At 31.3% G+C, this 26,831-nt stretch overlaps 1 protein-coding gene across 1 annotated transcript; it reads right to left on the bottom strand.

The window, feature by feature from the left end:
* Window positions 1-1,348: 1,348 nt before the first annotated feature.
* Window positions 1,349-8,304, bottom strand: LOC120090436 (cytochrome P450 CYP72A219-like). The gene is made up of 5 exons (XM_039048098.1): window positions 7,991-8,304; window positions 6,739-6,959; window positions 5,654-5,907; window positions 3,661-4,054; window positions 1,349-2,010 (listed from the first exon to the last, which is right to left on the bottom strand). Exons 1-5 carry the CDS (start codon window positions 8,259-8,261, stop codon window positions 1,585-1,587), a joined length of 1,566 nt encoding a protein of 521 aa, XP_038904026.1. The 5' UTR covers window positions 8,262-8,304; the 3' UTR covers window positions 1,349-1,584.
* Window positions 8,305-26,831: the final 18,527 nt, after the last annotated feature.

Consider the following 26,831-nt stretch of genomic DNA (forward strand, 5'->3'; position numbering starts at 1 on the left):
TTGAATTTTGTTCACTTCTAGTCTTAGCTCTTAAACATGCTTCAAAATCTGTGCATGATCTTATCTGACACTTTTGTGATCTTTTGATTATAGAATAGGTGTATTTGGTTAAAAATAACTTCAAGGATTCTATTAGGCTGTTGTGAGTGAAAAAGTTTAGGAGAGTTATCCTTGTGACTATATTTGTAATTTGTTTAGATAGATATTATGCGCTTAAAATTCGTGGAAAATTATTTTACGCATTTTGTTTTTATAGATATTAGTAGGTTCTTTGTTTCTTCCATCTTTATTCCATTTTTATTTTTTTTCATCTTTTTTTTTTCTATCATCATAAGACACATCGAAGATGCAATTGGTAGTATAAAGTTTTAACTTGTATGTATATCTATTTATTGTTTTTATTATTTATTTCAATGATTTTACTTATCTTTTTATTACTTAATGACTTTGTGTAGGTTGTTGAAGGACTATGAAAGCATGCAATGTCTAGACAACAACATAACTAAGTTGAAATTAATTGGATTTTTTATATCAACATTTTGTAATTTACAAAATTTATGTTTTGTTCATCTTCAAATATATGATAATAATTGATGTCTTTTTTTTTTTTTTTTTTTACAATATAAATCTTGTATGAATGCTTATTTTGATTATTTGGATTATAAATAATTTTTATTTCACTTTTATGTGTAGTAATGTATAAAACACAATAATAATAATAGGAATATAATCGGGAAGCTATAAAAAGTTCTTCCTAAAAAAGCCATGGAAAGAAGTTTTTTTTAACATCCAAAGACTTATTATAGCTTTCGTTAAACAAATAGTCATAGCCACAAATAAATGCTATAATAGACAAACATAACCTCATATTTTGGGTATAAGAGTATTTTTATAACTTTTTCAAAATGTTATATTACATTTTACAAAGATCAAATATAGTTTGCAAAATGTTATAAAAAGTAAAGTATTTCATAGCATGTTACAAAATGCTATAAAAAAGTTAGATTTTTTATAGCATTTTAAAAACGCTATAAAAAGCCTCATACTTTTAATAGCTTGGATTGTTACGACTGTACAGAAAATGCTACAAAAGATATCTTATAGAATTTTTTTTTAAGCTATCGTAGACATTTTTTTCCTATAGTGCCATTGCTTACCAGTTCTTCCTATTTTTTATTTGGTTTTGTCATTAATCTTTATTATAGTTTCATTTTAAATATGAAATATTGGGCTTAGTTCATAATTACTCGTCTTTATCCATAAAATCAAGTAAATTGATGGAGTTTGAATCTCTTAAATATCGTAAATTATCTTTTCTTTATTAACAAAATAAAAACAGACAAACTCCTATCACCAAGATTCTATTATTGAAAGACTTTAAGAGTTATATCTAAATTTTGTCATAATTGAAAATATTTTTGCATTGAGCTTTATCTGCTAATATTCTGGACCTGATTGCTATATTTAAATTGCCCCAATAAACCGAACTAACATTAAAGAACCTATTTATAAAATCAAAACTATAGTAGAAATAAACAAAGTAGGTACTCTGGAGAAGAAAGATAACACAAATGAAAACGAGAATTACAGCTTACGAAGGATGAGATGAGCCCCATGTTGTGGCTGAATAGTAATGTTTGAGATAGGAGCATGAGTATAGGCTGGAGAAAGTGTAAACGAGAATTGTTGCAAGATCATGGATAATGCTATTTTGGCTTCAATCATCGCAAAGTTTTGACCAAGACAGATTCGAGGACCCCATCCAAAAGGAATAAAGCATACTTGATTCTTTGTTGCTTTGGAAATTCCTTCTGAAAATCTTTCTGGTTTGAACTCAATTGCATCTTCACCCCATATTTTGGTATTTTGGTGTATGCTTAAAATTGGTATTCCAATTGATACTCCAACTGGTAATGTTAGATTCCCTAACTTTGTTTCGTTGTGAATCTCTCGAGCTAGCATTCCAACGGGAGGGTATAGCCTTAGAACTTCATTTAGTATCATATTGACCTGTTAACCACATCAATAAAGGATTAATCAATATATAACAATACTATTTCAGTCCAACTATAAAGTGGAAAAAGAAAAAAAACATTGAAGTCCTCGCAATGAAGATTGAACTTAAAAAAAGAGGATTGCAAGTCTATATTCATGAACTTTCAAGTTTAAATCTTACTTGTAAAGTGCCTAGCATGTTCTAAGGTCCTATTTGATAATATATTTTTGTTTTCGGAATTTGTTAATCCCGATTTTCGTCTTTTCTTGATAAACATTTGAGTTCTTAATCAAATTCTAAAAAGAAAAATGAATTTCTAAAAGTTACTTTTTTTTAGGCATCGTTTGGTAAACATTTTGTTTTTTGTTTTTATTTTTTAAAATTAAGTCTATGGACACTACTTCCCCTCTAAATTTCTTCCTTTGTTATCTACTTTTCACTAATGGTTTAAAAAACCAAGTCAAATTTTGAGAACTAAAAAAAGTAGCTTTCAAAAAGTTTTTGTTTTTGGAATTTGGCTAAGAACTAAACCATTGTACTTAAGAAATATGCAAATTTTTATAAGAAATGTAGATAAAATAGGCTTAATTTTCAAAAATAAAAACAAAAAACTAAGGCCCTGTTTGGTAACCATTTTTTTTTTCTTTAAAATTAAGCTTACATCATCTACATTTCTTACCATGATTTGCATCTTTCTCAAGTACAATGATTGAATTACTAGCTAAATTCAAAAAATAAAAACAACTTTTTGAAAGCTACTTTTTTTAGTTCTCAAAATTTGACTTGGTTTTTCAAACCATTTGTGATTAATAGATAACAAAGGAAGAATTATGGAGGTAGAAGTAGTGTCCTAGGCTTAATTTTAAAAACAAAAACAAAAAACAAAATGGTTACCAAACGAGACATTGGTTTTCAAATATTAGCTCGAATTTTAAAAGCACTCCCAAAATATAGACAAAAAGACAAAGAAAAGTAATATTTATAGGCTTAATTTTTTAAAAACTGAAAAACCAGTAATCAAATGACGCCTAAACTTCCAATTTGTGCCTATAGGCTTTTCAACTTTAAAATGTCTAATAAATTATTAAACTTTTAATTTTTCTCTCACAAAATCATTAATTTATTTAATATTTTAAAACTAAATAATTCATAGATATATTATTCAAGTTTATGTTCAATAATGTCCTAAACTTTTAATTTTGAGTCTACAACATTCATGAATTATTTTAGAAAAACGGCAAATAGGTGGATGATTATTAGACAAAAGGAACCCATTGGATAAAAAAATTATGAGCGTCTTAAGTACCTATCCTACACTTTTTTTAAAGTAGAGGTCAAGTGGGCACAAAATTAAGTGCAAATATCGATTAAACACTTTTTTAGACCAAATACACAAAACCAATATATAATTCATAAGCTAAACTTCTGATCTTTTTAATAAAAGATTAAGGGTAATAATTAATTTAAATGGTAAAATGAATGAAAATATTTTAAAGTACAAGAAAATGTCACTGTCTAAATAGACAGCGATAGATTTATATCACTGATCGATCGATCGATCATGATGACAATGACATTTTGATATTTATAAATTAGTTAACTCATATTTCTTTATTTGGAAAGGACCCAAAAAAGAAGTTGAAAAATTAATGATGATTACTTACTACTCTTAGACGACTTAGACCATCAAAATCCAATTTGTTGCTATCACCGAAAACCTCCAAAACTTCTGCTCTGGCTCGATCTTGCCACTCTGAGTATCGAGCAAGCAGAACCATTGTCCAAGCAAGCAATGCAGCTGTGGTTTCTTGGCCAGCAAAATAGAAAAGCCTGCATTCGCTAATTACTTCTTCTATGCTCATTCCAACATCTTTCTTGTTTTTGTGTTCTTCAATTTGGCTTGCATTTGATTCTAAAAGGATGCCTAATAGATCTTCATTATTGGAACCTTCACCTTTCTTCATTGCATTTTGTCTTTTCCTTATAATACCCCAAACCATATCTTGTATTTTCCTATCAATCTCTTCCATCCGCTTGTTTAATTTAGTTGGCATGTACCTACAAAAAAATGTGTACAATTCATCAAGAATTAATGTATTTAATGAAAATGATTTCGGTTATGAAATCGACAAATAAAGAAAGTAAGAAATTAACATAAATAGTAAAGAATGATACAGAGATTTACGTTGTTTAATAACAATGTGTTAGCTACTTCTACATCAATTAATTATTAGTGAGAAATATTATATAATACAGATTATAGAGGTGTCAATAAGGTAGGGTTTATATTTGACACTTCTCTAAACTTTAAGCTCATATAATCGTAAATGACATAAAATACTAATACAATTTAGGTTTCGAAGCTATTGCCCCCGAGTCTGCACCAGGGCACATCACGCCTAGACCCTTACTCGCTGATTGGGCAACAAGATCCTGTACTCGATCATTTGGAATGCTAGATAACAGATTCAAGGCATTCCAATCATTTCACTTATTAGTTTATATTTTACACCATTTTTCAAACGAAAAAAATGCACAAAGCTTTCTCCAACGAAATAGTTTATTTCTAGTGAAAGAAAAAAAAAGATCATTTTGGTCCCTAGATTTTTTGTTTGAGTTTCCATTGGGTTCTATTAAGTTTCAAAATGTTACACTTTTGGTTCTTAAGTTTTGACATTGGTTTCAATTTAGTCATTAGGTATCGAAATGCTACAATTTTATCCTTGAGATTTGAGTTTTATTTCAATTTAGTTCATAAGTTTCAAGATTTATATTATTAAAACCTCGATTTTTCACTAATTATTAATTTTCAGTCTTCAATTTTAATGTCTATTAATTAATTTAAACTATCTAAAGTGAGTGCATAGTGAAAAATTGAGATTAAAAAGGTAAATCTTGAACATAAGAACCAAATCGTGACAAACTCAAATCTTAATGGTAAAATTATAACATTTTAAAACCTAAGGACTAAATTGAAATCAAACTCAAAACTTAAGAGTTGAAATCGTAACATTTTAAAATTTAGGGGACCAAATAGAAGCTAGAACCCAAAACCTATGGACTAAAAAGTCATTACTTCACAAATTTGAGTGTACTTTTACCGCTTTGTTTTGAGTTCAGTTTTCATTTCCATCGCGATAGTTTCCGTTTGGTTCTATGTTTCCAAAAGTTACTTTTTGGTCAATTGTGTTTTCTATTAATAAATTTAAAATAATTCAATTAATTATAATTAAATTAGTTTCCATTAACTTCCATCTCTATTAAAAATAATTAAAAAAATCATCATAATTATTATAAATTAAGTAACTAAAAGTTAACACTAAAAAAGCATAAAATAGAAACTAAACTTAATATGCTATGCTCAAAGGTGCATTTGGTGGTCCAAAATATTGGAATCCAACCAAAAAATAGTGAACTCAAAGAGACACAATCGTGAACGACACTATAGTCGGTACGAACACTATGCCAATTGAGCTACGTTCATGTTGGCAATATTATTTTATTTTATTTTATTTTCCATAAAGATGAAACCAGCATTTATTAACTTGTTTTTTCTGAAATAAATGGACTGAATTATTAACTTTTTTTTTTTCTGAAATAAATTGACGAGTTATAAATAATAGCAACATATTTAAATGATGGACTGAATTATCTTACCTAAAGCCTGGAATGAAATAAACTCCCTTTGTTAGGTATGTCATCAATAGCATGGCCCACTGTTTCAAGAGCTGGAAGATCTTTTTTCCTTCCTCAAAACTGCTTCCAAAAGCAGTTCTAGAAATCACATCAGCAGCCATATTTTGCAAATCAGGCCACACATCTATTTCACAACTTCCTTCTTCAGCAGGAATCATCTTTTCCCATTTGTTAACCATTTCCCTACAACTCTTGGAGAATGCTGGAAACATATCCTGCAAATATTTCACAACTTTTTTTTTTAAATGTCATTACAAGCCATAAAAATTCTTCATTGTTCTAGTCCTCACTTTTGAAACGTGTGTGGTTCCTATGCTTTCATGAGATGGGAAACCACATTTAATTTATGAATAAGAGAATAAAGGAGGTAATAGAGTATTCACAACGTATATTCTTTCATTTAATATTAATTTGAATGATTATGTTATTGCAATTGTATTGGCTGTTCATTTTCTTCTTTAGACATTATGTTGAGCTCCTTGTCATTATTCCTTTGTTAGGAGTGCGAACAAAATCTCACATTCATCATGGATGGAAATGATCATCGATATATAAGTGAGAACAATTATTTTTATTAATATGAGACCTTTTGAAATGAACCAAAAATAAAGTCATGAGGATTATATCTAAAGTGGACAACATTATACTTGCCTTTTATCTAATTTTTCACTAGGGGTGGAAACGGTTCATGTTCTTCAAATTAAAAATGGTTTGATTTTAAATTTGAACCACATTTTTTGGTTTTACTGAGTTTTTGATTCGATTCGGTTCAATTTCTAGAAATGGTTTGGTTTTTGTGGTTTGAATAGCCACCCCTATTTTTCCCATTGCATAATACAGACATATATACTAAAGCTATGAAGCATACAAGGAAAATTTATATATGGTAACGTTCTAAATACTAATAGTCTTAGCTTCTACTCCGTTATAGAATTCGTGTTAGAATCTATAAACAAAGACTAAAATAGTCATTTTTAAAAAGTTAAATGCACCCAAATGAACTTTTTGGGAGTACATCAAAATTAGGCCACAATTAAGAATTATACCTTTAATTTCTCCATGTGAAATGCAGGGTTGATGATCTTTCTATGCTTAGCCCATTTAGACCCCTCAAGAGAGACGACCCCACCACTTCCCTTTCTACGTCTAAGAGGAAAAGAAGATGTCTTACGAATATCATTAATTTGAGAGAAAACAATCTTCACTTGTTCAGGCTCTGTTATATACACTCTTGGAGTTGTGCCAATCCATGTGAAAGAATCCTTACCTACCAATTTTCATTTTAAACAAATAATTAATGCAAATATATAATAGTAGATTTTGTACTATGGATCTTAAGAGTCAAGATTCAATTCTTTCACTCCATGTATTATTACAAAAAGGGGGAAAAAAACTATATAACATTGCTTTAGAGTTTCGAGTGAAAGAAAAGAGTTTAGTTTTACTAATTAATTAGAGAGTTACAATTCCAATTGAGTAAGTACGATTTCAAATATGAGCAATTTGGTTCTAATATTTTAGCAATTTTAAGCATAGATTAATGAATAAGAAATGAATTGTCATCTCAAATGCGTATAGTTTCGAACCCCACCATCTTTGCTATTATTAAACTAAAAAAAATCCTAATGTTTTAAAATAATTCTAATTCATCTTTATGTTTAGGCTTCATTCCAATTTGATTCTTATAATTAAACACAAGAGTTTCAAATTTGATCCCAACAATAATTTAGTTGAACCCCACAACTAAATCACTAACCATTCTTCACTCACCCAAAAACCCATCCATCTTCCCTTAATTTTGTACTAACTCAACCCCTCATACAATGAGATTATCATAGTCAACAATATATATAATGACAGTCTCCTCTTCCAAAAACATTTTTTTTTTCTCTCTAACACTCAAAACACCAAACTCTTGTACAATCAATAACAAATATAAAAAAAAAGTTCAATTGGCATACAAGATGATACATAAACTTTTGACGAGTATATCACATGTTTAAACTTCCATTCTTAAATTAAAAAGAAAAAAAAAAAACCCAATATGGGTCTAGGACTAGGTAAAAACAAAACACTAAAAAAGGAGAGAATTTTTGGAAATAGCAATCAAAGTTTTCCTCTTTCAAAAAATAGGATTCTTTTTGACCAATTTGTTTTAATGGCTCATATCTCGGCCATGATCGATACAACAAAAATTGAACTTTATCGGACATTCAAACCATTGATTATTTTGGAGTTTCTCGATGTAATTCCGGCCCAGATGAAGATGTAAAAAGAGAATTAGAGAAGAGGAATTACCGTATTTGTGGATGGTGGTATGAGAAGTAGGGGTGGTGCGTGGAGCAATATCATGGGAGAAGGACATGGAGTGCGATCTCGCTTGGTGGACGGCCGCCGCAATCTCCTTTGTATCCCCAAAGAGAAGGCGATAAGAGTTGCCGGCGAGGCCTTGGTGTCTCAAGCACTTCTCAAGTCTTTTAGGCCTAAACCAGACCCAATTCACAACTCTCCATCCCCATAATCCCAATAACCATAATAAACCCACCGCCCATATCCAATTCCACTCCATCTTTACTTTCCCCACTTTCTCTTCCTAACACAGACTACACACACACATTTATATATATATTTTTCCCAGTTGTCTCAAATTTCTAGGCATGGACTTGAACGCCCATCACAAGATAAAGATAAAAGTCTACAACTTTTAAGATCCCCTTTTTCATTTAATATTAATTGTTTAATAATCAGTAAAATTTACCCTCTAAAGAGTTTAAACCAACGGTAATAATTTTGAGAACAAAAATACAATTTCAAAACATCGTGGAACGCACACTAAGAATAACTTTGAAACGGTTGAAATGTCTTAAATTTATTTGTTGGCACCTTTGAATAATCAAGTACGAAAGTCTCGTCGTGGTGAGGGTTTGGGGGCTACACCTCCAAAACTGATTCAAAATTCGTATTTAGCATATTTACTTATTTATAGTTATTTACGATTATGATTCTAAGATTTAGAGTAGTGCGTTATATAAACTCTTTAAATCTAAATGTATTGTTTGTATATTCAAAAAACATTATCTCTAATACTATTGTTCTCCTTCTACCTAATGGACGTAACTAATACATCATTAGTGAACCACATTTATCTGTGGGTTGATTTTTTTTAATATGTTTTATTATATTTTTTAATTGACAATTTTGCAGTAGAAATCAACAAATCAACCATACATTTTGTATAGTTTATTTAGATTTAAACCTCTTTTCTATGTGACAAGAGTATTTAGTTTCAACTGTCACCTAACCTCTAAGAAAATAAAATGGTAAAAAAAGTATGATAGGAATTACTAATAGAAGGTGTTGAAAATAAAATATAAATATTTTAAAACAATAGAGACAAAAATGGAATCCACCAGCAAAAAATAAATTTAATTAACCACCTATGATAATGATTCATATTTTATAAAAAAGGGTATTTTCTTAAAATGAGTAAATAATTTAGGCTCGATACAGTGGAAATGAATTTTAAAAAAAAATCAGTTATCCCTAAATTTTGAATACTATACAATAGACATGTAAAATTTGTAATTTCAGGCAAGTTATATAATTGAACGAAAAATGATGTGAAAACCCAGCTATAATCGACAGAAAAGGCCATGAGCCTCGTCTCGGAGAAAAAAATGGAGCCACCTAATTTGTCTTCATCGGTATTTAATTCAAATTGTACCGTAAAAGAAAGGGAACAGAAAAAAAGAAAAAAAAAACATATATATATATTGTCTCCAACTGCAACGTCATTGATTACGTGGATAACCTTTCTCAAAAATTAAGACGCTGATATTTTTTTTTTTGGTTAAATTAAAGCTATGCTGGCATGTTTAATATTTTCTCTATTAATTTATTATACAAAATAGTCATAAAGTTTAGATAAAGTTTTTTCGAATGTGAACAAACTTGTTAAAGTAAAAGTGTTACTTGAAAATATTTTAATAATTTTATCGTTTAAAATAATTATCCAAATTTTTTTTAGTTTCAAAACTCTTATTTTAACCCTTCAACTTCAAACTTAGCTGGTGTTAAAAACTAGCATTCTGTCGACATTTTTATTAAAATAGAGAGAGAAAAAAAAATCACATAGTGAAGTATCTAATTTTTTTCCTCATCCAATTGATAAAAGACTTATACTATTAATTTCAAAGTTAGGGATTCTATTCTCTCACCATATTTTTGTAAAAGAAAGTACTAATTTATTATTTTTCTTATAGAAAAAAATACTTAGGTACATCTTGAGTGACTCATTTTTGTATAATCCGAGAGAAATTTATCTTATTGTTCAACCATAGTTTATCAAATGACGAATTCTTTTTTTTTCTTTATCAAAAATATTTTTTTTAGTTTTTTCTACTAATTAGAGTGAGTTGGTACATAAATGGGTTGAACCAAAAATACATTCAAGCCACTACAAGAAATTTGGACTTTGATGTCGGTTGGAAAAATTACAAACTGATGTACAATATTAATTCCTTTAGAAAAAAGAATAGATCTTTAATGTTGGTTTTAAATTGACATTGTAGGTGGACCTATAATGTTGGTTTAAAAAATTGACATTAAAGATATGATTTTTTTAGTTTTCATTTTTTTGTTTCCCTCTCTTCTTCATTTTTAATTTCCCTCTCAAGTTTTGTTTCCCACCTAACATAATTATCAATTAAAAAAATGAAAATTTAAGTTTTTAGGAGAACCCTAGCCTCCACATTTGATTAGCTCTCCCTCTTCTCTCTATCTCTTTCCTTCTCTCTTTCATGATAGCAGTTGGCCCTCCAGTCTTCTTCATCCAGCCAGTAGACTAGCAACCAACAACGGCGATGCTTTCCTCCTCCTTCTCATCCCGATCAATCACAATCTTCACAATGTTTTCGTCTATGGAAGCCTTTTACTCGTTGACATCATTCGTGTTCTTCTGAAACACATTCCTTAATCGACATGAGTTGATTGAATTTGGGGTATCCATCTCTCTGTTTTTATGATTCTAACGATGAATGTGAGTTGTTGCATCTACTTTTTTATTTCTCTTTTTTATTTTATTTATTTATTTATTTATTTTGCGATTTCTGTTGATTAGAATCTCTAACTCAAGATTTTCCTCTATTCAAAGTGAAGGAACCCTTATACAAGAGTACCTCTATGAGTGGAAACGAATCTTTCCAATTTCATTGTGACAGAATTTTCACACATACATTCTAACAAACAGATATGCATTGAAAACACTAATTACTGGCATGCTTTAAAAGATAAAATAAAAGATCGAGAGAACATACCAGTTGAAGACTCTTCTTCACAAGACTCGGTCCAACCGTGAACGAACTTCTCTCGCTACTTCTTGTCCAGCAAGCAATCACCTAGCACTACCACGGTCATCTACATGAATAGCAGCACACAAACAAAAGGCAACGAGGATGACACCACCACTCAAAGCCCTCAATATTCTCGGAGTGAGAATCCAAATGGTGGACTTTGATGGAATTAGTAGAGGGGAGGAGGAAAAACTATCGTGTATTACGAACAAGCAAGTGGGAGAAAGGAAAGACTATCCTATAGTCGGGTGCTTGGTCGTTTAGATTGGGGTACATGATCGTGTAGTAATTGCTAAGTGATCGTCTATGAAAAGATGAGCGATCGTTTAATTACGCTCAGGCGCTAAGCGATTGTTTAAGAAATCGTGGGCGATCGTTTAGGAATGCATGGGTGTGTGATCATTTAATAGGTGGGCGCTATCGTATAGGCTCTCAACACTAAGCGATACAAGACTTTCACACCGTAAGCAATTTAGCATGTCTTTGCATGTCTTTTGCAAAATGAAAACAATTCTCATTTTATTCTTCAGTTACTAGAACTGAATTGAACTTCCCACTATCGCACGAATTTGGAGAAAACTTCGGCCAATTATCTCATAACCACCCAATTATTAAAATAATGAATATAATCATATTATATTCTTAACCTATAGTTTGATATCATATATCAACTATAGTGTTTTCTCCTCTACTTGATATAAATCATATTTTATCCAATTGCCTCCAAAATAATGTATCTCATATATTTAGTCAGTCATATCATATATAATTAACCAGTTCAATTATATCATATATAATCGAACTCCCTCTTGTCAATTTGAACATTTCAAACTGACCCAAAAAATGATTCTGCACTTGTATCCAAGTTACCAAGGAGACCTTATGGACCTATGGCTCGAAGCTCCAACGGTACATAAATAGCTGACTAAACTCTTTAGCCATGAGATCCACCATCTGTTAACTGTCAGACATTCTACTAAAAACTGGCAACTGAACTCTTCTTACCACAGATATATTTCTATATCCATCGAATATAACCAATCATGAGTACGATAACTCTTCACAGATGCTCGTAAGTACAGCTGGGCCAATTTGCCGTTTTGCCCCTATAGTTACATCTCACTCCTTAAGTACCACTGATCCCTCTAATGAACAATACAACATAGTCCAACTATGTGTGAACAACTCTTGGGCCATGAGAAGGTGTGTGGTGCCACATTGTTCAAGCTCTAGAATCAGCCTTTAAGGGAATTATCTATCTACTTGCCCCTGCTTTGGGGACTTGTGTAGCTAGTTCTCAACTCCAAAATCAGACGAATCCTCAAAGTGGTAGGTTTGAGTCGGCAGCTTGGCCACTCGCACCCATACAAATCAAAGGACCGCCCTCAATGGCAGCAGTTCTCAACTCACTCAGGATTGAGGTTATATTACCTATGGTCATCCTAGTGAAGTGAAGTCTCTGTTATGAACGGTGTTATATAATGAGATGTTAACATTTCGTGGTCAGGTCTTATACAAACTCTTTGTATTGGACGCCCTCGCTCGTTTGTCCCCTACACGAATGATCAGGATCGGACCATCTGTGACAAGTCACAACACTTGTAACTATTCCACAAAGCGGGCCGCATCCGTAGCATTACCAAGATAAGGTTTCCCTCCTATATCCATATACTACAGACCATTTTGGTTATCACTTAAGAAATGATCCATTTGTATGTCACCACATACATGCTTAAGTTACATAAAGACAACTGTGAATTTTAGGTTTATTGGTTTGTGGTAAAGCAAATAAAACAATCAGATGAGCAAAATCAAGAAGTGAAGTAAATATCATATAATATATATCACAAACGTTCGTACAAACTATTTACAAACTATATAGGATACGAGACTTTAGGGCATCAATCCCAACACAAAGAACATGAGCCAGGTCAAAGGTAGTTAGTTTAGTTCAATTCATTTTAAATTAGTTCAAAAGTTGGAAATTTGCATTCACTTTATCGATACTGAAGATTCCATTGGGAAGTTGTGAAAATTTTAAGCAGGAGAGAGTAGTATAGTGATATGTTTTTGTGTTAAATGCGTAATACCGTCGTTGTACAAAATAAGATCTCTTTGGTGCTTTCTTAACTATGTTTCTAAGCTTTTATAAACGATTTTAGTTCGAAACTTGAAGTTAAATGAAAAACTACACGTTTGTACTAATAATTTCGGCTTCATAGGAACCAATTTATCGTGATTAGCTTGCGGCTGATAGTAAACCGAACCACCCATCATCTAGAAAGATCGGTGCTCGCCTTGTAATTCAGTCTCAGTTTCCGGTTTTGTCGCTATGTTTTTCATGCTTTGCCATTAATTTTGAATAATCCTTTGCTTGGTGGTATCTGATGCAAGTAGAAGTGAGTTGATGAGAATTGTGTTTGTGGAAGTAGACACTGTGCATAGACCTTTTATAACAAGATAATCGATGTTGGTTTTTAACCGATATTATATTCCTATAATATCAATTTTAAACTGACATTAAAATCTAATTTTGTAGTAGTGACTGTAACTCTTTCTTAAAGCCTTCATTTTCCTTTCGACTCATCGTAGTCGAACCACTAAAACCTTTATTTATTTATTTATTTTTGCTAATCTTCCCATTTTATTTTTAACTTATGGAGAAGTCAATGAAAAGTCATTTTAAAACAAGTTTGTCCAAAATTATGGGTTAAAATAAAAGTTTTCAAACAATGAATGCATAATTGAAACTTAATCTAAAGTTTAGGAGCATAATTGAAATCCACTTTTATTATGTGAATTGGTGTTCTTTAAGTTATTAATTTATTGTTTCTTATTTTCTATTTTTTAAGGATTAAAAACAATAATATGTTTGATAATTATTTTAGTTTCTTATTTCTTGAAATAAAAAACAGAAATAGTAACTTGCTTGATAATTATTTTTGGTTTCTTTTTTCCCTTCTTTTATAATTATATAATTTAGTTATATAACATAAAAGTATATAATATGCATCAAAATGCATTAAAATGAAGTTATCAAAAGCTTATATTATCTACTACAAATCAATCCTGATGCAAAATTAACAACAATAATAAATTTGGTTTGATCCTTCAAACATCTCCTAAATTTGATCTGTAATATTATTTTTCACTTGAATCATTTGTCTCAAATGAATTCATCTTAGATCCAACTCAATTATATTATTTTGTGAATCCATGTCATAAGTTTTGAAAAACAAGTACGTACTCCCATGCCAATAGTCTAATATAAATAAAAATAGAATAAGAAAAACTACATACTTTTTGTAGTTTCTCAAATTTGACTCTTTTTTAGTAATTTTTTAAAAATTTAGAAACAAAAAACAAAAATGGTTACCAAGCAAGTTTCTAAAAAATGAAAAACAGAAATAGGAAACAATAGACAAGAATGGTTATGAATAAGTTTCTTTATTAAAAAAATGAAACACAAAAAACAAGAAACAAGAGACATGACATCATTAAAGTAGCCTTTATATGTCACCTTTTAATTTTCATTTTAATATATGTAAAGCTAATGTAAGAATTGTTTGAACAAATTAAATTTCAATAGTAAAAGTGAAATTTTCAAAAGTTTAGAACAGTACTAAAATTTACCTTAAAAGTTTAGAAGTATTTTTTTTGGATATTTATAATAGATAGTAAAATAAGAGGAAAAATCTAAAAATATATTACATCTTTTAAATATTTACAAATATGAAAGTGTTGACTAGTCAATTTTTTAATTTTTCTAATTTTCAATTTCATCTTCCCTTGCTTTGTCTTTTTGCACACCTTGTTTGTCCCTTTCTTTTTTTCTTAATTTTTTTAATTATTTTATTTTATTTTATTTTATTTCTTTTCCTCGGTTTTTGATTCTTTTCTTTTTTTTTTTTAATTTTATTTTCTTTCTCCGATTTTTACGCCTTCCTTTTTAAATTTTTAAATTTTATTTTCTTTCTCTGGTTTTTGCTTTCAGTTTTTGCTTCTTCTCGTTATTTTTTATTTTTTTATTTTCTTGGTTTTTGCTTTTTCCCTTTGCTTTTTTAATTTTTACTTTTCTTTCATTTTTTCAGTTTTTGCTTCTTTTTTTTCCTCCAATTTTCTTTTATTTTCTCCAATTTTTGTTTATTCTTTTTTTTTTTCATAAGAATTATGAGGTTGAATTTCGTACTGAATTTCGTACTGAAGACTTGAAAGTATCCAATTCATAAGTGACTTAACACCAACAAGTCGATCATCAAGTTTTATTATTATAACGAAACATTAAATATAAATAGAAAATGAAAATGGATATGAAAGAAACTACTTTTTTTTACTGCACAAATTTGGACTATTTTTAGAAGCATTTCTTAAAAGTTTAAAATAAGAAACGAAAATAGTTATTAAACAAGTTTATTTATCAAAAAATGAGAAATATGAACGATATCAAAAAGGCTAATCACTTTTTTTTTTTATAGGACTTTAAGAGTATGATGTCTATCAGAAATAAATTTGAAAAAATGGCATAGATGACCCAAAATGAAGTGCACAAATTGAAACATTTGTTAATTTATGTACCATAATATTTATGTACTGATAATATCAATTATTAATGACATTAGTGATAGAACTTAGATAAATATCAGTCAAATTCATGTATTAGTGACATCGAATTTAGATAGATATCAACAGTAGAAGTCTATTAGTGATAAAAGTATATTATTTATAATCATGATAAAAGTTTCTCAATAATAGTTATTGATAGATTTAAGTGTTAATCTTTCAAAATTGATATTTGTTGGCGTTTTGGCCCTTAGTCTCAAATTAATTAATTTGAATTAATTAATTAATTAGTATTTTGATGATAACAAATTTAATTTTGTTTACGGGTAATTTTATTGTTTTGAATAGTCCATAGTGGAGAGCTGAGAACAGCGATTCTGACGCATCTTGAATCACCCAAATCGGAGTTCGGATGAAAAAGATATAGCAAAAAGAAATATAATGAAGAAATATCCGAGACGATGACGTGACAAATTAATTACCAAATTGGACCAATTAGAGAGTGTCGCTTCGAATTATAGAGTGAATAACACATGGGGTTTCATATTGCAATTGGTGAATTTTAGTTTTTAATTGAAATAAAAGAGAATGAAAAGAAATTGATTTTGTAAAAAAAAATGATTTTGTTAAATAAAAAAATGAATTTAAAAAATGAATTTAATATTATTTTATGCTTGTGTCTAACAGCTAGTTTTGGACAAATGGTGGACTCTTATTTTATTTTTATTTTTATTTTGTGTTTTAATAGAAATGATTTTAAAGGATATATTATTATTATTATTATTATTGTATCCAATGGCTAGTTGAGTTTAAATCTCTACTATTCAATTTAACTTTTTAAACACTCCAATGATCCAAATTAAAATCAATTTTTTTTCCTTACTTCCCTCTCTTTTTATACTTTATATTCTCCACAATTATTTCAATTTTTTACATTTTACAACCTTCAAAATTAGCACAAAAAAAAAAAAAGAAAAGAAAAAAAAGAAAACCACCATTGTTATTCTCTCTACAAGCTTCCACTTTTCTTTCTTTTCTTCTTATTCTTGAGAGAAATTTCTATTGTATTGTGAGAACTAAAGTGTGTGAGCTCAAGCTTGTTACCCACTCTTTTTAGAGAGTTTTATTTTGTGATGGAAAGCTTAAGAAAAATTTAACGGTTGGATCCTAACCTATGGAAAGGATCGGGTTTACTCTTGAACCAGTAAAAGGTGCAAGGTAGCGGTTCGACTCTCATCCATAGAAAGAGTCGAGAAATCTCACTATAAAAATTACGGTGTCTTCTCCTCTAACTCTTTACTCTTTTTTTTTGCATTTAATTTTAATTGCATGATTTTGTTGGTTGAGATTGATTGAGTATATTGTTATATAATTTTTATCAATCTTATTTTTTAGTAAAAATTAGAGTTTTTATTAATTAATTTAAAACTATCTAATTAGATCAAATTGTGCACACTTTAAGAAAATGTTAAATTAACCCTATTCACCCCTTCTAAGATTGTCATTATCCAACAATTGGTATCAGAACAAGGTTGCTCTCTTGAAATTTAATTTTCTTGATAAATTTTACTGTTAGAGCATTATGACAAATCTAGTAGCAAATAAAATTGTTGAAGACCAATCTACTTCTAGACCTCCTTATTTTGGTGGTTTAAATTATGCATATTGGAATGTTAGAATAAAAATTTATTTGCAATCTATTGATTGTAATTTGTGGTTAATTATTGCTAAAAGTCCTTATGTAGTCATGAAAAAAGTTGATAATGTTGATAAGCCTAAATTAGAAGAAGAGTATGAAGAAAATGAAATGAAAAAAATGTTCTTTTAATGAGCTATTAATTGTTTGTGTTGCACTTTGAACAAAGATGAATTTAATATAATACCCATGTGTTCTTAGCTCAAGAAATTTGGAATACTCTTGAAATTACTCATGAAGGAACAAATAGAGTTAACGAGTCTAAAATTAGTATGCTTGTTCAGAATTATGAATTATTTAAGAAAGATGCTAATGAATTTATAACAGATATGTTTACTAGATTTACTAACATTATCAATGCTTTGAAAGGAGTTGGTAAGGTCTATAAAACATCCGAAAATATTAGGAATATTCTTAGGTCTCTACCTAAGACTTGGGAAGCAGAGGTAACAACAATCCAAGAAGCAAAAGATCTCACCAAACTTCCATTGGAGGAACTCTTTGGTTGACTAATAATTACAAACTTTAAGCAAAGACAAATATCATAAACATTTTAAAAAATTAAAAAATCACAAATTAATCAATACAAAGTAATTAAGCTTTAAACAAAGACATATATATATATATATATATATATATATATATATATACGGGTCGGGTTGGGTCAACCCAATTTTTTTTAACTAACCCGCAAACCCAACCCAACTTAACAAAAATAGAAAAAGTTTAATCAAACTCAACCGAAGAACAAAACTAACCCAATCCAACGCTTACATTTGGGTTGGATAATCTAGGTTGTTCGGGTTGTTAGGTTATTTGAATACCTCTACTCAATAGATTAACTCATTTAATACATATTACAATTGTCTTCTACGAGTTTTTATGTTTTGAAATCGATCCAAATTTCTTGAATGGAAAAATATGATTATGAGGCTGACAAAGACTTTGTTGTCAGTATGCTCTATGAATTTGATCTTAAATAATCATTATATTTAAAAAATCTAGTTCTTAGATCAGGATCTACAAGTAGTTCTCCTAAATTTATTTCTATATAAAATCTATTAGAATCAGGGGTATGTTTTCTTGTTGAAGATGATGACTCTATGGTCTATTGTTAATTTTATTTTAAAATATCTCTCCACATTGATATAGAGTTAACTCTACAAAACTATTATCAATAAAAGCATTATGATTTATTACATAGATTTAAAAGTAATAAAATTAAAAAGATTGAGAAAAATTTGGAACTTACTTGTTAATGGTACGATACTTATATCCAGACAGGAATGGGAAAATTATCTTATAACTTTAACTCTTAATTAAAATAAATATATGCTAATTAATAAAAATCTAAAAGTTCAGATTTAAAAAAAGTTAAAATACCTTATCAATAGAATGTTGTTGAGACTTGAGCGTGGAACTTTGGGTTGAAAAAAATATCTATAATAAAAAAAATTTGTTGCTGATTTTTTCTTAGATTTTTGTTGAGGTGATGGCTAGAAAATTTAAGTTAAGTATTATTTTTTTTCCGGTTAAGAAAACCTAAATTCCTTTTTCAATATTGTCTTTTTTTAAGAAAATATAGTCTTTTTTTTATTATCCTAAATTCCCTTTTTAGGCAGACTACAACAATAGGATAGCCCTACTAGAATTCGATTTTAAAAGAAGCATCATCATGTACCTCATTACCACAACACCACCTTTTTGGTTTTAGCAAAAATGTTGGTTCTTTTATGCATATATTGTTAAATATTATAAAATATTTATATACATAATAATATCAAATATTGGTAATTAATTATAAAATTAAAAGGAGACATGAAATATTTATATACATAATAATTATAAATTTTGTATTAAATTCTTTATTCTAACATGTAAATGTATAATACCAAGAAAGGACAATAATCCTCCACACTAACTTAAATAATGAACCTTAAAGTAAATTAGAAACAAAAACTTCTAGGAAGACCATTTTAATGTTTTTATTATAAATATTATATAAACCCATTAGATGTTCATGCTTAGTGTCTATTGATCATGTGTCATGTCTTCATTTTTCAAAGTGTTGTCCATGTGTCCCAACATTACACATTATCGGTGTTCATGTAATCCACCCCTACTTGCCAAATTGCCTATAAATAGTGGCATTTGGTAGGTTTTGAAAGACATACATTGGGTAAATTCCATGAAAATTAGAGAAACCGAAGAATTTAGAGAAATTTTTTATTTTTTATTTTACTAATTTATTTTATTTTGTTTATTTATATATTTTGTTTAATTTATTTTATTATTATATTATATTATATTTATTTTAATATTATATTTTATTGGTATCTGTATTCCCGTTGTGCTATTCAAGTTTACAACACGTTATCAACACGAGCTTCTTTCATTTCCCCTGCTAAATGTAGGTCCTAAAGATATGTCACTTTTTCCCTCTTCGTTATAAATAATAAATTAAATGTTGTTTTGCATATTTGACATAGATAAAATTTCTAATATAAATATAATATTTTGTAGTGGTGTTACTATGAAAAATATTATAAAATTAGAATTTTTAGCATTTGATATTAATAGTAATAATTATTTTTCATTAGTGCTTGATGCCAAAATTGTTGGGGTTGATGTCCTAAATCTCGTAGGGTCCTATAGTTTGTAAACCTTGTATGAACAAACTTGTAAGTGATTTATAATATATGATATTTTATTCACTTTGTCTATGAAATATGTGATATTTTAGTTGCATCAATCATAAACCAATAAACTAACATCCAAGGTTATCGTTGTAACTTAAACATATATGTAGAGACATATAGGTGGATCATGTTTAAGTGATAACCTAAGTGGATCATGTTTAAGTGATAACCTAAATGGTCTGTAGTAATCATTCGTGTATTAAACATGCGAGCAGGAATATTCTATACAAAGTAGTTTGTATAAGACAAGACTATGAAATGCTTAATCTTATTATATAACGTTGTTCATAATAGAGACTTTCATTTCACTAGGATGACCATAAGTAACATGATCTTAATCCTGAGTGAGTTCTGAACCCCTGCCTATGAAGGCGGTCCTTGGGTTTGTATGGGTGAGAGTGGCTAGATCGCCGACTCAACAAGCCTACTATTTTGGGGATTCGTCAGATTGAGGAGCTGAGAACTCAACTACACAAGATGGAATTCACTCCTTTCCCGAAGCAGGAATAAGTAGATAAATTGCTCCCTTAATGTCACACCCCACACCAGATTACCCTCTTAACCTGGACAGAATGGTGACTGCAGCAGTTACCAACCCTTTTGCTGGCACTTACTGCCTAACTTACCTTAAAATAATATTTAAAACCCTGAATTCATACATAATAACACAGAGCTTAACACATTTACATTACAGGGTTTCACAACATTGTTTTTACATAGATAATACAACGTAGTGAGCCCTATCAACAATACTAGTCACTAGACAGACATAAGTGTATTAATTAATACAGGTCTTCGATTACGCTTCCTTCAACCTGTTTCTTCGAGTGGCAGAGCAGTTGCAGAAAAGTCTTTTGGGAACTGACCACTACCTGAAATAAAATATTTGAAAACGTGAGCTAGAAGCCCAGTGAGTGACTTAATATAAATATAAATCTCATGCTCAAAACCGAAAGCTTGGAATCATAATACTGAAACTAAAGTATACCATGCAAACATGTACATAAAACCTTTAAAACTATTGCATTTGAAACCTGAATCTCAGTTGAGAATGAACATTCATTGCTCTATTTCCCAACGCCAAACCATGGCCATATGAGACCTCTACTTTGACCTGTTCACATTAAACTATGGCTAAGAGATACCCCTATGTCGATTTCTTTCAATATATCGATGGGCATCTCAAGAAATTTCCTTAAAGCATTAGCATTGATAACCACTCTTAAACACCATTAAAGATCATTATTCTCCAGTTGAGAACGAGCATACATTGCTCTAGCTCCCAACGCCTGTTATCGGCCAAGAGACCCATATTTCAACCTTCTTTTGCTGGTGTATGGCCTAGGAGATCCATACTTGGCCTTTCCTTCAAAACTACCCACGTGTACGTGGAGGTTTCTATATACCGTCACCACCTTAGGTACATTTATCCATATACCTTTCTTACCTTCAGTACTCCTCTTCATTGTGTTTAGGAATATCAACACATGTACTTTAGCAATCTTAGGTATATAAACATAGCACACCAAGCTAAATTTTACTAACGCATGCTTCATACTCTATAAAATAAGTTGGCTTAAATCGTGTTGAATTAGCATGTAAAACTATTGGCATGTGTTAGATATGGAAAACATACTTGGAAAAACTCATATATTAGTAACATCATGCATTGATAAGCATTCATAAGCATTAGCAATTCCAAACTATCCTTCTAGTCTATAAGAAGATACGACTGTCTTTATCCTTAGTTGAGAGTGAACTACTAAATCTAACCCTCAACGTCAACCTTAGTCGGGGAGAACTCTTTTGTTCAATCCCTCGACGTCGTATTACCTACGTGCACGTGGTTATAACTGAGTACCGTCGTACTTTATGTACCAGACTAGGATACCTTCTCATTGTCCTTCAGTATCCTTAGGTACTTCTACTCAGATACCTTCTCAAACGTCCTACAGTATCGAGCTGCTAAGATACCTTCTCAAATGTTCTTCGGTATCAAGTTGGTCTGTTACCTTCTTTATTGTCCTTCGATACCAAGTTGATCAAATACCTTCTCAAATGTCCTTCAGTATCGCGTTTAAGTAAAACTAGTCATAAACATTTAGTTGAAAGGATACATTCTCATTGTCCTTCAGTATCCGTCATATAACTAGTAAAAAACATTTAGTTGAACACTAAAGCTTAGTGCTCAAATCATCATACTAATTCATCCATCATACTGGTTCATCATGAAAAATGAGTTACTTAAACATACTGAAAGTATTTGGACAAGATAACATATCTACATCAATCCCATGGAAAACATGCTTGACTTAGCATGAGAAATAGTTTCACAAATATGTTGCTTGGCACATCGTTTAAACACTTAGCATGAGAAATATTTTCAAAAAAATCATAATTTCTAAATTATTAAAACAGTAAGCCATTATGTAGTCACTCACATTCGATGGCCTCTTAACGGGTTATACGCCTCTTCTAGCTCTTCTTAGCCTGAAAGAATATAATTCCCGATTAAACTACTTAGAAATCTTAGCAAAATACCTCAAATAGTTCATTTACTAATGGAACTTTCATCGTCAAAGACTGCCTTACTAGCGAGATCCCCTAGAGCGACACCAGCGAGATCCCCATGAGCGACACCAGCAAGATCTCCTTGAGTGGCACCAGCGAGATCTTCATGAGCGACACCAGCGAGATCTCCATGAGCGACACTAGTGAGATCTTTATTACTAGCGATGCGAGCGATACCAGCCCAAATTCTAGCGAGATTTCCTTCATTAGCGAGATCCTCTTCACAAAATTAGCGAGATCTCCTTCATTAACGAGATCCTCTTCACAAAATTAGCGAGATCTTCTTCATTAGTGAGATCCTCTTCACAAAATCTCACTATAATCTCCACGGTGAGCTGTTTGTTTGTTCTTCCCAAGCAGCTGTCTGCTTATGCACAGATTCTCTATTACAAATTTAAAAATCCCTAACTCAAAATCCAGACATCTTTTGAAGAAACTTCCTTCTACAAACATGTTTAGAATTGAGTTAACTTTCTTAATTTCAGCCATAAATTTCTTATAGTTTGGCCCAGAGCTCTCAATCGTCACCTCAGATCCTGATTAACTCGAGATTTTGTCTATTCAGTAATTTCATCACTATCTATTCTTTTTCTCCTGCCATCTTTCTCCAGCAAGACAACTTTGAAAACTAGATTCTCCCAGCTTTCAAATGGCACTGATTTCACTAAATTTGCTCATGTAGATTGCTAAAACCAAACTTTTGAAGTTCCTTTTCCCTTTTAATCTTCCTGCCGCCTCCCAAATTCAAGGATTAATCACCACGTGTCAAACCAATAAGTGAGCTTCCTTATTTTGTGTTTTCCTTTTCCTTTCTCTACAACTTCTTTAAATAACATGGATTTTCACTTATATGATATTTAATATATATTCCTTTAGCTAAACTTGCTTGTTTAGGACACTTTGAATTCGAGGTTTACACTTAGCTACACAAGAGCTTATTTCTCCTTACTTCCAGCCTCTAACCTTCCTAAAACATGGCTTCATTTGACTCATTAGGAGATATCTCATTACTTACTCTTATTTAAAGTAATTAGGGTTTGGACTTTACAAATTCTTCCCCCCTAAAAGAAATTTTGTCCTCGAAATTTGCTCGAACCTACTTATAACTTAGACTTTGACAATGTCTTTTGGTCGTAAACTTTACAACCTTCTTCCTTTCTTTCTTCCTCTTCTTTTACCATGCTTTCGCTGTGTTACTCTGATATTATCTTTGTTCATATTAAATAATACTAGTATATATGAACAACTTGGTTATCATAGTTCACTGTATTTGTCACGTCCCCTAGTGACTCTTTCATTTTCCACTGAGTCATAGTTTTTATTTATTACTAAGGTGGTTGTTTTTCATTTCCCAGCACTGGAACATTCTTTTCTAGTTGTCACACCTTTGAATTACTTGCTAGTTGTGAAGTCATATTTGTGCCAACTAGACTTCTCGACCTAACCAAGAGCACTATTTTAGGATGTCCTTTCTGTCCACACTTAGGGAAACACATTCTTTGTACTATAACATTCCCAAACTATGGTTTACCATACAGTATACATAAGGTTTTCTTAACTGTACCAGTCCCTAGCTCAGTTACAATTCAAACTTCGAGCTATTACCTGGAACATAAGCAAACCTGGCCTTTTCCTTTTTGTCTTCTGCTGACCATTTGTTCCTTACTTTTATACTCAATCACAACTTTTCCCTTATTTGTACAATTTGAGTTCAAATACCATCATACCTTAGGTACTATTGCTCAGATACCTTGTAACGTCCCAGATTTGTACGCATACAGGAAATTAAATATCAAATAATAAGCAGGACGAAATTTTATTTAAAGGGGTTGAAATTTAGAAGGAAAAAAAATAAATAAATAAATTGGAAATTGGAAATTTATTCATTATCCAAAAGATAATGAATAAGGGAGCGAGCGGGAGCGAGAAAGTGGGAGAGAGCGAGAGCCACACCAGCGAGAAAACTGGAGAAAATGAGATTCTGAGAAGAGAGTTGCACGATCGAAGAAAGAATTGGAGAGCGAGAAACCCAGCGAGCGATGCTAGCGAGATTGAGGCTGGCGAGAGTAGAGAGAGCGAGATCCCTAGAGAGAGAGCGAGATTGAAGGAAAATTGGAGAGAGCAAGAATTGTAGCAAGGAAATTGGAGAGAGTGAGAGTAAAGATAGCTATTCTTAGCGAGACAGTAGGAAAGAGCGGGAGCGAGAGCGAGAAAGCTGGAGAGAGCGAGACGGAAGAGAAAATTTGAGAGCGTGAATGAAGAGAGCGGGATTACCAGCAAGAAAGCTGGACAGAGTAAATTCCTAGCAAGAAAACGGGAGAGAGCGAGATTTTAAGAGCAGAGTGAGCGAGATTTGGACAGAAGCACAAATTATGCGTTGAATTTGGCCACGATCTTATAGATTATACATCGAAAAACCCTAAAATTGAATACAAACAAAGAATGAAATGACGTAAGGGCAAACGTTAGCCAAGATTAGGTGTCTTATTGAGAGGAATCATAAACCATATAAGTAATTTTAAAGAAGCCACCCTGTACGATGATTTGTCACACTGAGAAGAGTTGAAAACTACTATAATAGGACCCTTTGCTAAAGATTTAACCCATTCTCAAACAAATCTCACTAACAAAGAATCGTGTGAAAGAGTAAGTGTGAGTGAGGAAGTTCTGTGAGATTAAAAGAGAAGCTTGGGAGTGCTGTCCAAATTTCCTTCTAGTTTAGAAAGGGAAAGCTCTACTGATCAAATCATAAAGAATAATAAGGAATAATTATATCACCGTCAAGGTAAGTAGTTTATTTCACCCTCTCTTTAAATGTTCTAAGGTAGTGTACCTTTATTATGTTGCATGGTTATGTTAATTGTTATATTGCATTACATGTTTAGAGCATGTTTCTCTACAAGGGACCCCATGCATTATGTTTGTTCACGATTACGTTAAAATCAAGTTTTAATTAGGTGTAAGTTATGCTTCCAGTCTAATCTTACGTTTATGTTAATGGTTGATGTTGGATGCGATTCTGGTATTACTGACTGCATTACCCGCTAATCATCAGATGGGTTAGTTTCCGCTTAAGTCCTCATCTTCCTATCAGGGCGGAGAAAATTATGCTTCTAGGGCTGACAGGGCATGTATGGTTGCACCCTTCCAGGCCTAATCTTACGTTATGTTTATGCTAGAGACTAGCAGGGTATGTATGGTTGCACCCTTCTAGTCCAACATTATGTTTATGCTAATGGTTGATGTTGGTTGCGACTTTGGCCCTACTGACTGCATGACCCGCTAATCATCCGATGGGATAGTTTCTGCTTAGGTTCTCATCTTCCTATCAGGGCGGAGAGATTTATGTTGGAAGCATAACGTTTATGCTAATGGTTGATGTTGGATGCCACTCTGGCCCTACTGACTGCATGACCCACTGATCATCAGATGGGTTAGTTTTCGCTTGGGTCCTCATCTTCCTATCAAGGTGGAGAGATTTATGTTGGAAGCATAACCGACCACCACATGTTATTATACGTTTTCGGTTCCAATCATATGTTTTCATGACATGTTGCTTGTGATTGTGCATTTGGTCATTACCCTACGTGAGAACTACTTACTGGGTATATTATATACTCATTCTATATTTTTACAGACTTTGTAGGTAAGGACATAACGTAGATGGCAGAGTTGGACGTCGCTCAACTGGCCAACCATCAAATTCACTCAACAAGGCTTCCAACGTTCACAACGGCAAGCAAAAATTTCCCAAAACACTCAGGGCATAAGTCACAACAGGAGAGTCGAACATTCACATATTCTAAGTGTAGAAATTGTGGAAAACACCATCAGGGGCAATGTTTTCAGAACATAAGGGTGTGTTTCAACTGCGGCCAGACGGGTCACTATGCAAGGGCTTGCCCAAAATTCATTAACCAAGTATCAACTGCCCAGGCCACCCAGCCTACTAGTAACAAGGTTACCAAACAATAGAAAGGACGGGTGTTTGCTGTTACACGTCAAGAGGCAGAAAATCAAGATGTAGTGGTTACAGGTACATTACCCATCCTTGAGTATTATGCCTTCACTTTATTTGATTCGGGCTCTAGTCATTCATTCATATCTACAACATTTGCACAACATGCTCAATCAACATCAAAGCCCTTAGGCTACATTCTATCTATAGCTACTCCTGTCGGAGTATCTATGTTGGCCCACTCAGTAGTAGAAAACTGTGAATTGTCAGTATCAGGACATAAACTAGGGGTGACCCTTATCAT

This window comes from Benincasa hispida, chromosome 11 (genome assembly GCF_009727055.1).
Source record: "Benincasa hispida cultivar B227 chromosome 11, ASM972705v1, whole genome shotgun sequence".
Lineage (NCBI taxonomy): Eukaryota > Viridiplantae > Streptophyta > Magnoliopsida > Cucurbitales > Cucurbitaceae > Benincasa > Benincasa hispida.